At 38.0% G+C, this 11,780-nt stretch overlaps 1 protein-coding gene across 1 annotated transcript; it reads right to left on the reverse strand.

Annotated features, from left to right (window-relative positions):
* Positions 1 to 5,621: 5,621 nt before the first annotated feature.
* LOC122041865 (receptor protein kinase TMK1-like) lies at positions 5,622 to 10,431 on the reverse strand. Its single transcript, XM_042601720.1, has 3 exons — positions 9,977 to 10,431; positions 7,475 to 9,849; positions 5,622 to 6,437 (listed from the first exon to the last, which is right to left on the reverse strand). The coding sequence occupies exons 2-3, from the start codon at positions 9,840 to 9,842 to the stop codon at positions 5,929 to 5,931; spliced, it is 2,877 nt and encodes a 958-aa protein (XP_042457654.1). The 5' UTR covers positions 9,843 to 9,849; positions 9,977 to 10,431; the 3' UTR covers positions 5,622 to 5,928.
* Positions 10,432 to 11,780: the final 1,349 nt, after the last annotated feature.

Below are 11,780 nucleotides of genomic sequence, written 5' to 3' on the forward strand. Positions count from 1 at the left end.
TTTTTACACTAATTTGCAAAATAATTAGTATCATTGCATTTTTCTTCGCTTAATTATTGTATTGTATTTTTAACCCTAACTTTAATTTGGGTTGATGCGCATCAAAAAGGGAGAGATTGTAAGTATCCCGTGGTAGTTTTGATGTGGTCAACCAAGTTAAGTTAAGTTCTGTTTGTGTTTGATACCTTGTGTCTAAGTGTGCAGAAACTTAGGAACACAAGAAGTCGAGTGGAAGATTCAGTGAACAAGAAGGATGGCATGGGAAAGGAGCCGACAAGTTCGGTGCATGTGAGAGATGAGAAGCTACGGAAGAGTACACCTGCAGATAAGAAGGACGCGCATGGCACTTCCGAGGGATGAGAAGCCGGAGCGGAAGTCTGCTCGAGGAGAAGACCGGAAGATAGGTTCAGGTGAGCCCAATTTCGGATGATCGAAATCACCCACACGAAGCTACTGGAATCTACCAGCAACTGCTAGGGGAAGGCGCCTTTAAGCTCATGGAAGGGGCCTTTGAACCCTCATGGAAGGCGCCTTCAAACATGTTGAAGGCGCATTCAATGATCGTTAGCCGATGATAAAGTTTTATCTTCGGCGATAAAAATTGTCACATTGTAGTCACCTTGGACTATCTTGGAAGCACCTTCAAACCATGGATAAGATTTTCGAGGAGTTATAAAAAGTCCCTCAGAGCTAGGAATTAAATAACAACTACGGTAATCTTTCCTAGTCTTTTTCTTGCGCTGTCAACGTCTGTAAGAGGCTACTCCGCTTTCAACAAAAGAGTATTTCTAGGAGAACTTTTTTAACGCCTTGGATTAACAATCACCTAAGTTATAACCAAGTAAATCAAGTCTTCTTACTTTCTTTCTTTAGTTATTCATTTTTATGCACTTCATTTTTGTTTAAATTAATTGTGTGTCCTTGCTAAGCAAAGCAAAAGATTTTTTTCAACTCTGATTTTAGGCAATTTACCCCCTCTTGCTAACCTACTGGGACCAACACTAGCCAATCATCTCCCGAGGTTGCGGATGATCCTTCTCTCCATGTTCGTCAATCTACTCATGTTTGTAAGTCTATGAAACTATTAGATTTTACTTACTCTTATTATTCTTATTCTTTTACTTCATTTGTTGCATCTGTTCATTATCTTTCTGAACCTACATCATATAGAAAAGTTGTTTGTAACCCACTTTGGCAGAGTGCTATGGCTGAGAAATTAACTGCTTTATATCAGACTCATATATGGGATTTGGTACCATTGCTACCAAGAAAACACACTATAGGTTCTCGTTAGGTATATAAGATCAAAACTAAATTTGATGGATCTATTGAATGGTACAAAGCTCGTCTTATTGTTAAATGTTATTCTCAGGAGTATGACATGGATTATGAAGAAACATTTGCTCATGTTGTAAAAATGATGACTGTTCATATTCTAATTGTTGTTGCTTCTATTTGTCAATGGAGAATATCTCAGATGGATATCAAGAGTGCACTTTTAAATGGTGATCTTCATGAAGATGTTTATATGACACCTCCTCTTAGTATTTCACACTAACCTAGTAAAGTTTGCAAGCTTTATAAAACACTTTATGGTCTCAAACAAGGACCTCGTGCTTGGTTTGAGAAGTTTTCAACAGTGATTACTTCGCTTGATTTTCATCTTAGTAATCATGATTTAGTATTGTTTGTTAGATGTATGAGTGTAGGTCATATTCTTTTATCATTATATATTAATGACTTGATTATTACTAGTGATGATTCTGATGAAATTGCTTCCTTGAAGTTTTAGTTAGCTCATTGTTTTGTTATGAAAGATTTGGGTATACTACACTATTTTCTGGGCATTAAGGTTGCTTATTCCCTAAAAGGTTATCTTTTATCCGAGTCAAAATATATATATCTGATCTGTTTGAGCGTGCTTGATTTACTAATAATAGAGTCATTGATACTTCTATTGAGACTAATGCTCGATATTCTCCATATGATGGCTCTTCTTTGTCGGATCCTAGTTTGTATAAAATAATTGTTAGAAGGTTGGTTTATCTCACTGTGACTCATCCAGATATTGCATATGCTATTCATATAATTAGTCAACTTATCACTGCACCAACTACAATTCATTGGACTACTATTCTTTATATTCTCAAGTATTTTTAAGGCACTCAATTTTAAAGCCTTTTATTTCCTTCTACATCATCTCTAGAGTTGTGTGCATACTTTGATGTTGATTGGGCTGGTGATCCTATAGATCGCAAATCTACCACTAGCTTCTGTATTTTTCTTGATGATTCTCTCATTTTTTGGAAGAGTAAGAAATAAAATGTTATTTCTAGATCTTCCACAGAAGCTGAGTATCATGTCATGGTTACAACTACTTGTGAAATAATTTGGTTGCATTGGTTGCTTACGGATATGGGTATATCTCTTCATCAACCTACTCCACTATATTGTGATAATCAAAGTACTATGCAAATTACACGCAATTTAGTTTTTCATGAGCGGATGAAACATATTAAAATTGATTGTCACATTACTCGCCATCATCCTCACATTGACATCATCACATTGCCTTTTATTCTTTCAAATCTACATATTACTGATATGTTTACCAAAGCACATTCTGCTTTACGCTTTCATTTCTTGTTAGATAAACTCTCAATGCTTTTAGCTGTAACATCATGATTTTGAGGAGGATGTTAGATTATATATATTTATTTATTTATAACTTTTAGGAAAATTTAGTCTTTTCCCTTTTATATTTAGGGTTTAGAGTTTCGTAACTTAACTATATAAGACTTTATACTCTGTATTTCTAAGTATCAATTTTAGATTCAATAATATGATTTTTTTTTCTTAATTACTACACCTAGAAATCTCCTTAATGCATTTATGTCCTCATAACCTGAATTTGATAACATAAATTGAGATTAATAAATTTTTTAAAACTTATGAAGACTAGAGAAAATTTATCGCAAACTCATTATAAGGCTAGAACACTAACACTTACTAACCAACACCACTAGTGGGTTTCTATGACTCTTTTGGTTCAAAAAATATCAAACTTTTAAATTTTCAAATGATGTAAGTTCATTAACTAGTTTTGGATTTCAAATCATATCAAACCAAAACTAATATATTCTTGAAAATCTTCTTAATATATTTATGCTCTTAGATTTGAATTCGAAAGCATAAATTGAGAGAGATTAAATTTTAAAATTTTACAAAGGTTTTTGTAAAGTTTTGGAGGCACATGCATGCAAACTCACATGGGAAAAAAGGAGGGTTATAACGGAAATGTGTTGTGTTTTTGGAATTACGAAAGTTACATACGCGAAATAGGTAATAATGAAACCTATTTACGTCGTTCAATAAAATATTATTGAATAAGCTCTTTAATCTCTTTAAATTTTCCAATTTCATCCCATTGATAACTTAGTAAATCATCTATGTGTCATCTCCCTTGAGGTATTAAGAAAAATGGACAAAAATCAAAGGGAAGGTCTGAGCACCCTCCTCTTTCATTTATTTATTAAAAGAGTGTTTAGTTCCACCAGCCCCCTATAATGATACATTTGCCCTCAAGTATAATATTCAACTGATTTTTGGTTTTTTGATAGGCCGGTTTTAAGTTTAAATCTTGAACTGATTGAGTGAACTTAACTTATTCAACAACATTCATATTGTAGGACCTACAGTTTCATATTTACTTCAATTTATATTGTAACAGCTGCAAAACTGTAACTGCCAGAACCTGGACTTGACTTGTTTACCTAACATTAACGTTATAGCAACAACGATTTCATAATTGCTATCATGTAGATTCATGTTCTATTTCACTCTCCGATGGGGGTGGTTCTTTTCACCTTTCCCTCATGGTACTATTTCGCTATCGGTCGCCCAGGAGTATTTAGCCTTGCAAGGTGGTCCTTACTGATTCACATGGGATTCCACGTGCCCCATGCTACTCGGGTCAAAACGTAAGCTAGTGATTCTTTCGGCTACTGGATTTTCACCATCTAAAGTGTAACATTAATTCCATCGCTTCGCCTAACAACACTCTTGCTCAATAACATTCATGTTGTAACTGATACAAAACTATAGCTGTTATAACTACTGTAACACGGGATTCCACGTGCCCCATGCTACTCGGGTCAAAACGTAAGCTAGTGATTCTTTCGGCTACTGGACTTTCACCATCTAAAGTGTAACATTAATTCCATCGCTTCGCCTAACAGCACTCTTGCTCAATAACATTCATATTGTAACTGATACAAAACTATAGCTATTATAACTACTGTAACATTTGTAACAGTTATAATTTCATAGCTGTTACAATGTGGACTTGTCATGTTCATACAATTGACTTACCAATTCAGGATGTAATACGTGTGATAGAAGATAAAAATGTCAAGCAGTTACTAGAGAGTACCTATATCATTTTATAAGGGATTGATGGGATGAGACGTTCTTTGATTAAAAAAATAAAAAATAAAAGAGAGGCGCTCATGTTATGATTCCAAAAATAATGGCACTCTTTTTATTTATTGCCAAGAAAAATTCCACCACCTTAAGCCTGCCATTGTGCACTTATTATCTTTTCCCAACATATTTTAATAGTGTTATTTTGATAATAAACAAAATAAAAATTCTTTTACGATTTTAATAAGATTTTTTTATATAAATTGTGTTACTGATAGGTGAATTAGGAGGATCTTACTTTCAAAATCAGTTGGACAAAATTTCAACATCTAAATTATCAAATAAAAAAAAAAGTTATGAATCATAGCTGCTACAATACTACCACCAAACATATTTTTGAAAATAAAAATGGTTGAAATAGAATAAAGTATTGTTTTGGTAATAAATAAAAAAATTGCCCTTTTAACAATTCCAATATAAAGATGTTCATTTGATTTTTACCCTAAAGGCTCCTTGTATTCAGATTGAGGACTTTTACAAGTTAATATTTTCACAAATCCAGACAATAACTCCTCGTAGAAAAGATCCAAATCTTTGAATAAGCTCTTCAAATTTTCCAATCTTTTCCGATGGATAACTTAGTAGATCATCCATGTGCCATCTCCCTCAAGGTCTTAAGAAAAATCCCGTCACAATATTTTTCTTCTCTTTCAAATATGCCTCTTAGAGCTTGATTCCCTCGCTTCCTTATGCTCAACTAAAACTCCCATTAATTGTCTCCATCAAATACACCTAGACACTGCAAACCCTCCTCTCTGCATGAATCAATGCTCATCCTAGCCCCAATAGAATCGCGTCTACCCAATGGGTTCAATTATACTCATCTAGTTCCATGTGTGATGGCGAATTTGGGTCTTCACTAAGCTGCAAGACATTAGATCTCCAATAATCATCTATATATTGAACAATCAATGATGAAATATAATCTGGAGAAGAAATATAATGGTACAAGAAAAGGTTTCAACCTGAGGAGAAATCAAACCAAATAATCGAAGAGAGTGCACCAAGAACTACCACTATTTTGATCAGCATTCAAATAAAGATTATTAGGGATGCTCAAGAACATGAAGCAGTGCATGAATTATTGTGAGGATGCAGACATAGTATCACAAGAACCAACAATAGCTAGAAGTGCATCATTAAACCAGTGCGTGAATCAGATTGCTCTTCATTTGCCCGAAACAAGATATGCATATACTCGTTGATTATATAATAAGAGTTTAGGACTTTCTCTTTCTATTTACAACAAATCCAGACAGTCGATTATACCTTGTAGAAACAAACCCCACAGTTCTTACTGACTGAACATAACAACAATCATAAAACTCTAATTGATCGCCTTAAGGACTTGAAAGACACCTATCTGAAAGAACTTGCAAGATATTTAAGAACAAATACCAAAAGAAGTAGAAACAAAAGCAAGGAAACTATCATTTGAAGGTTTAATCATCGGCCATCGGCAGAAGTGAAAGACTCTGCAAATCCAGCAGGCCTTGCAGGGATGCTTCCTTTACTATCATCAAGGCTAGCAGAACTAACATCTGTAGCATCAGCAGCTTGCCATCCCTTAACCATCTGAAGAAGGGGTTTACCAAAATCAATACCTAAATTTTCCTCCTGGTCGTCATTCACAGGCTTCCAGTTGTCGACGAGTGGAGCAAGCACATTAACAGCATGCCCCATCTCAGGTCGCTGGTAAGGCTCTCGAGCAGCACAATGGCCTGCTAGATCAGCAATGACAACAAAACTTTCAAAAGTTTCATCTGTAACAGAAAGAGATGCGTCGATGATGCTCCTTAACTTATCTTTACTTGTCTTCATGCGACAGAACCAGGAAGCCAAGTAATGGCTTTCTTCAGGCCTTTCTTCATCTAGAGCCATCATACCAGTCAATAGCTCCATGAGAACAACACCAAAACTGAAGACGTCAACTTTTGTCGTCACTTTTCCGGTCACTGAGAAAACACAATAGAAGATTTGGATAAATGCGTGACTTAGCCTTGGAGAGACAAAAGTGCAATATTTGAATTTAAAGTACTAAATTTCCAAAATTCAACAATAGTATTGCACTCAATGAAATATTTATTTGTCAAAGGTAGCTAGAGGCCCTAGAACATTAAAATGCAATACGAGTTGAAATTTCAGATTGGGGAGTAAGCCAGTACATGAACCAAAGCAAACAACTTGGAAAATCAAAAGGATCCCCAAAAAAAAAAATCTAGATGATGAACTAATCAGTAGCATATATCCAAAATCTTACTCTCTTTTCTAAATATAACTAAGAGATAACACAACAATGTGCAGAAAATAATGTATTAATTTCCATTCAGTTTGAAAAAAAATTATAATCTCATGAAATATATATTATATTAAAAAAACAAATGTCCAATTTTCTAATCTCATAGGATATGCTTGTATAGATATTCAGTTCAAATAGGAGCAAGTATGTATATATTGTTGCCCCCGGTACGAGCTAGAACACAACGAGGGTTCGATTCTCTCGCAAGGCATATTATACTCCCGCGGTGTTTAAACCGCTTGTAATGATGGGCCATACATCAAGACCACCTACACTTCCCAAATTTACCTTGGTGGCAAGTGGAAAACTTTCATGGGATTGGGCTGGTCGCCTCCAAAATTTGTCGGTTCAAAGAGGATACCTAGATTAACCAAAATAAAAAAGGATGTTGCAGTGTTACAAAATGAGAAATCATTATCAACTTCCAGCATCACAGTTTTCAACGCTCACCTACATCCTAATGCAAAGTGCAAATAGAAAAGGAGTGACAAATTTTCAATCAGGATACTTTAATTGTTTCCTGAGTGCATCAAGTGTGGCACATATTGTTTGCAACAAAACTTTATTCGTTTGTGAATAACACACCAAATATGCCAATAACTTAAATTCAAGTAAGCAAAGTGCCATAAATCATAAATTGACAATGGTCATAGCATGATCTAATGATAGTGTTAAAATAGTTCATGAATTTACCAGCATATTCTGGAGCTAAGTATCCAAAGGTCCCAGCAAGTCTCGTTGCAACAGATTGTTTCCCATCAGGTGCAAGCTTCACTAATCCAAAATCTGAAATTTTTGCTCTGAAATCATCTCCTAATAGTATATTCGAGGACTTCAGATCTCTGTGGATAAAGGACTGGTGAGCCAAGTTATGAAGATACTCTAACCCATGAGCAATATCCAATGCAATGTTCAGTCTCTTTTTCCAAGATAAAGGCTCCAACCCCAGCTCTTTCCATTGGAAAAGATGCCTACTTAAAGCTCCCTGATGCATGTATTCATATACTAAAAGTCTCTCATTGTCTTCTGCAGAGTAACCCAAAATATAGACCAAATTACGGTGTCGAACCTTTGAAAGAACAGCAATCTCTGAATGGAACTCATCTAAACCCTTGTTACTTAAAACAACACACTCCATTCTCTTAACTGCTATCATCGTCCCATCGTGCAATTCTCCCTTGTAGACCACACCAAATCCACCACGACCAAGCACATTTTCAGAAGCAAAGTTTTTTGTAGCACTTCGAAGAACTTGAACTGATATTATCAAGTTTCCTGAATCTATGGCATAGGTATTAGTAGTATTGCTGCTGTTTTGGCTGTAACGTTCAGTGATGCTGGTGGCTATGCTATTATTGGCATTATCTTTTGCCACCGACTTATCTAAATTAGCTGGACCTAAAGAGTTACTAGGTTGAGTTGTGGCGGAGCCTGTTGATGCTGTTACAGAGGTTTTGCCCTTCCAACGCCGGTAACAAAGTAGCATGACAAGGACTATTATTAAAATTCCAAGCACAATTGGAATGATGATAAATAAAACATTTGGCTTTCTAGAACTTCCTGCAATATCACTTGAACTGGATGAGGAAGATGGCGCTCCAGGAGCCTTTGGTGAGTCTGTTGATGGGGTATCAGCACTTGGAGGAGAGTTGCTAGGAGAAACAATGCTGGGAGATCCTGGTGGCGAAGGATTTATCAGTAACTTATTTCCATCTAGTAGGACCTTTACATTGCTAGCGAATTTTGGCACCGGAGGTGAGAGATCATTGGAAGAGAGGTTCAGCACTCTTAAAGATTTCAAACTCGCCAAGCTATTAGGTATTAAGCCAATAAGATTGTTTCCCTCTAGAAAAACATTCACTAGAGAATCCAATTCGCCCAGAGTTTTACTGATGGTGCCATTTAACTCACTGTTTGGCAAATTTATAACTGAAACCTTTTCATTGGAACAAGAAACGCCTAACCAAGATCCAGTGCAAGGATCATTACCGGACCAAGAATCTGCAAGCTTTGGTGGAAAGTTTACTCCATCAAGGAAATACAAAAGTGCAGTCACATCTGGTGAGCAAGGCACTCCTGGTTTAGATTGGCAAAATGAGTTCTCAGCATATGTGAAGTTAGTGAAGCTCGCTTTTGGAATTGCTCCCATCAACATATTATTATCCAATTGTAATGACTTGAGCTGTGGCAGGTTTGTCAAATTTTCAGGAACAAGACCAACAAATCGGTTGTTGTTAAGCCAAAGTCGTGACAAGGAAGTTAACGCACCAATTGAATTGGGGATAGATCCTGAAAACTGGTTCCCATGGAGCCAAACATCATTCAACATTGTCATTTGTGCAATGACATCAATTGGACCAGACAACCCTGGGTCATTCTGATTATTAAGCCACAGAATTTGCAGAGGCAAACCCGAGAAGCTTGCTGGAATGCTGCCGATTAGATTGTTATAAGAAAGTTTCAGGGCAGATAAAGAGCTCATGCTTCCGAGGAACTCTGGTATTTCACCAGCAAGGTTACATTGAATGAGTGACAGATTCACCAGCTGCGCTGAATTCGCCAAATCTGAGGGTAAAACCCATCCGGTGCTCTGATTCAGGGGGTTCTTATCCAAGGACAGAACCTGCAAAGCAGTGAGGCCGACAAAGAAATCCGAAGGAATAGTGTCGAACTGGTTGCCTCCAAGGTAGGCATACTGCAAATTGGACAAACCTCTGAAAGACGGCAACTGCCCGTTGAAATTGTTCCTTTGAAGGCCGATATTGCTCAGCATAGAGAGCTTGTTGAAGTCCTTAGGTAGAGGCCCGCTCAACCCCATGTTCTGGACCTGAATCTGAGCGACCCGAGAGCCAGAGCAGAAGACGTGAGGCCATTTAGGAGTGCCGCACGGATCCTTATTGTTCGTCGGCCATCCAAGCAGCTCCGCGTTAGATAACCCTTTCCTGAATTCGTCGAGAATCGCATAATCTCCCGGGTCTGTGGCGCTCCAGACCAAGGATTTCATGCAAACCAAGCACAAACATGCGATTCTGATCAAGCTCTCCCGCGTCATTCGCAACATTCAGAGCCTAGATAGAACCGATCCCCCAAATCCCAAATCAAAATAACAAACAAACACAAAGCTTCCAGAACAAGAACCAGCAAAAAGGGCAAAAAAAAAAAATGTAAGGCCCTAATCTCCACACTGCAACTTACCCTCAACAGCACATGATCCAAATGACGCTTTACAACTGGGATTCCTGGGCCTCCTCGGCTTTCGCGCCATCGAAAGAGGGGGCAGAAGGCATCGCCGAGATCTCCAAAGCCAAAGGAAAGGGATTGCGGCAGTAAAAGAAGGGTTTTGATCGCCTCCCGTAGCCTAAAACCACATCAAAGTGGGGATTTGGTTTCCCCAGGGATTCGCGGCGAATTCAATCAACGAATCCCTGGCGAAGGGCCGAAGCGCAGGCGCCGAGATCGAAGAAGGCAAGAAGCATCGATGGAGCATGCCGCATTTAGATTTCGATCCCGACGAACAACAAAAATGGCGGATGGCATTCAATTTTCCTTCCCGACCTAATTATATTGTTCTTATTCTACTTTTTTCCAATTACATTACTCATCAAATGGAAATCAAAATAGCACATCCCTAATCCTCCACAATGCCATAATTGTCAAAAACAAACGGTTTGTTATGGCTATAAAATCAAATTTCGTGAGATTTATCAAAAATATAAGGTCTGAAAAGAACATATTAAAAAATTGGCATTCATACTCTTTCAATTTTGTTAGTCCGCATAAATGCCAATTATGTTGCAAGTTATATTCGGAAAAGATACAGAGAATTATTAACTTCTCATTTTAAAAGCTGGAATACATAAATTATCGCTTTATCATTTATTTTATTGCACATCTTACCATAATAAAAAATAATAAAAGTTGGCCAGAAGAAATATTTAGGTCAATTTACTAAATCAGGAGTTTCCTAAATCTGCATCTGAGTGCATTCCATTTTGTTTAGGATTTTATTAGGGATAAATATTCTAAAACTCTTATAAACACATTTCATCTACCAACCTCACTTCTCCATGCTGTCAAAAGATGAATATATTCATCCTCAGCGACTCCACCAATTCATCCCAGAGCTAACACGTAGGAGTAAAGACGAATACGCTCACCCTCAGTGTCCCCACTGTTGATACAGTCTGACCTGGATGTTGTTTTGCTGTTGACACTGATTTAAGTTTGTATCAGATATTTAACTCAGATTAATTACTAATCTAGGTTGACTAGGTTGACCTGATTGAGAAAGTCCTAACTGGGATGTTAGGCAGTTGGAAAGTCCTGGTAAGTGAAGCCAGGCAGATTGGAAATCCTGGTGAGTGAAGCCAGGTGAAAACCCTAGTGAGTGAAGCTAGGTGCAAGTCCTGGTGAGTGAAGCCAGGCAAGGGAAAATCCAGATGGATCAAGGGTGATCGGACATCTGGTGTTGAAAAGTCCAAGAAGGAAGCTTGGTATGCGAAGTCAGAAAGGGCTCGGTAGCTCGTTCTCTAGGACCAGATGAAGTCGGAGAGAGCTAGGGAGCTCGTTTCTCCGGACTAGGTCAGAGAGGGCTCGACCCGGACTGAGTCAAGAAGCTGGGATCAAGCCTGATCGGACATCTGGTGTTGAAAAGTCCAAGAAGGAAGCTTGACAGGCGAAGTCAGAAAGGGCTCGGTAGCTTGTTCTCTAGGCCCAGATGAAGTCGGAGAGAGCGAGGGAGCTCGTTTCTCCGGACTAGGTCGAGAGGGCTCGACCCGGATGAGTCAAGAAGCGATCTGCCGATCCGGTGAAACCTTGACACCGATTCTGTACGGCTCTGCCTTTCGAATTTTCTCAACGACGGTGAAAACAGCGACCTAACGACGTGCGACTCGCCCGAGACGGCCCGCACCGTCGAATCGATCGATAGCCTCATCAGGATGTTACCGATCGGTCGAGACCGATCGTAAGCGTTTGGGAAGAACGCTATCCGATCGGC

Source organism: Zingiber officinale, chromosome 2A (genome assembly GCF_018446385.1).
Source record: "Zingiber officinale cultivar Zhangliang chromosome 2A, Zo_v1.1, whole genome shotgun sequence".
NCBI lineage: Eukaryota > Viridiplantae > Streptophyta > Magnoliopsida > Zingiberales > Zingiberaceae > Zingiber > Zingiber officinale.

What these genes read in the sequence shown, in the direction of transcription:
- LOC122041865 (XM_042601720.1), bottom strand. Translation starts at nt 9,842, where the DNA reads ATGTTGCGAATGACGCGGGAGAGCTTGATCAGAATCGCATGTTTGTGC. An exon ending in CTTAGCTCCAGAATATGCTG is followed by an intron (nt 6,438 to 7,474) that starts GTAAATTCATGA and finishes GTGTTTTCTCAG; the next exon opens with TGACCGGAAAAGTGACGACA.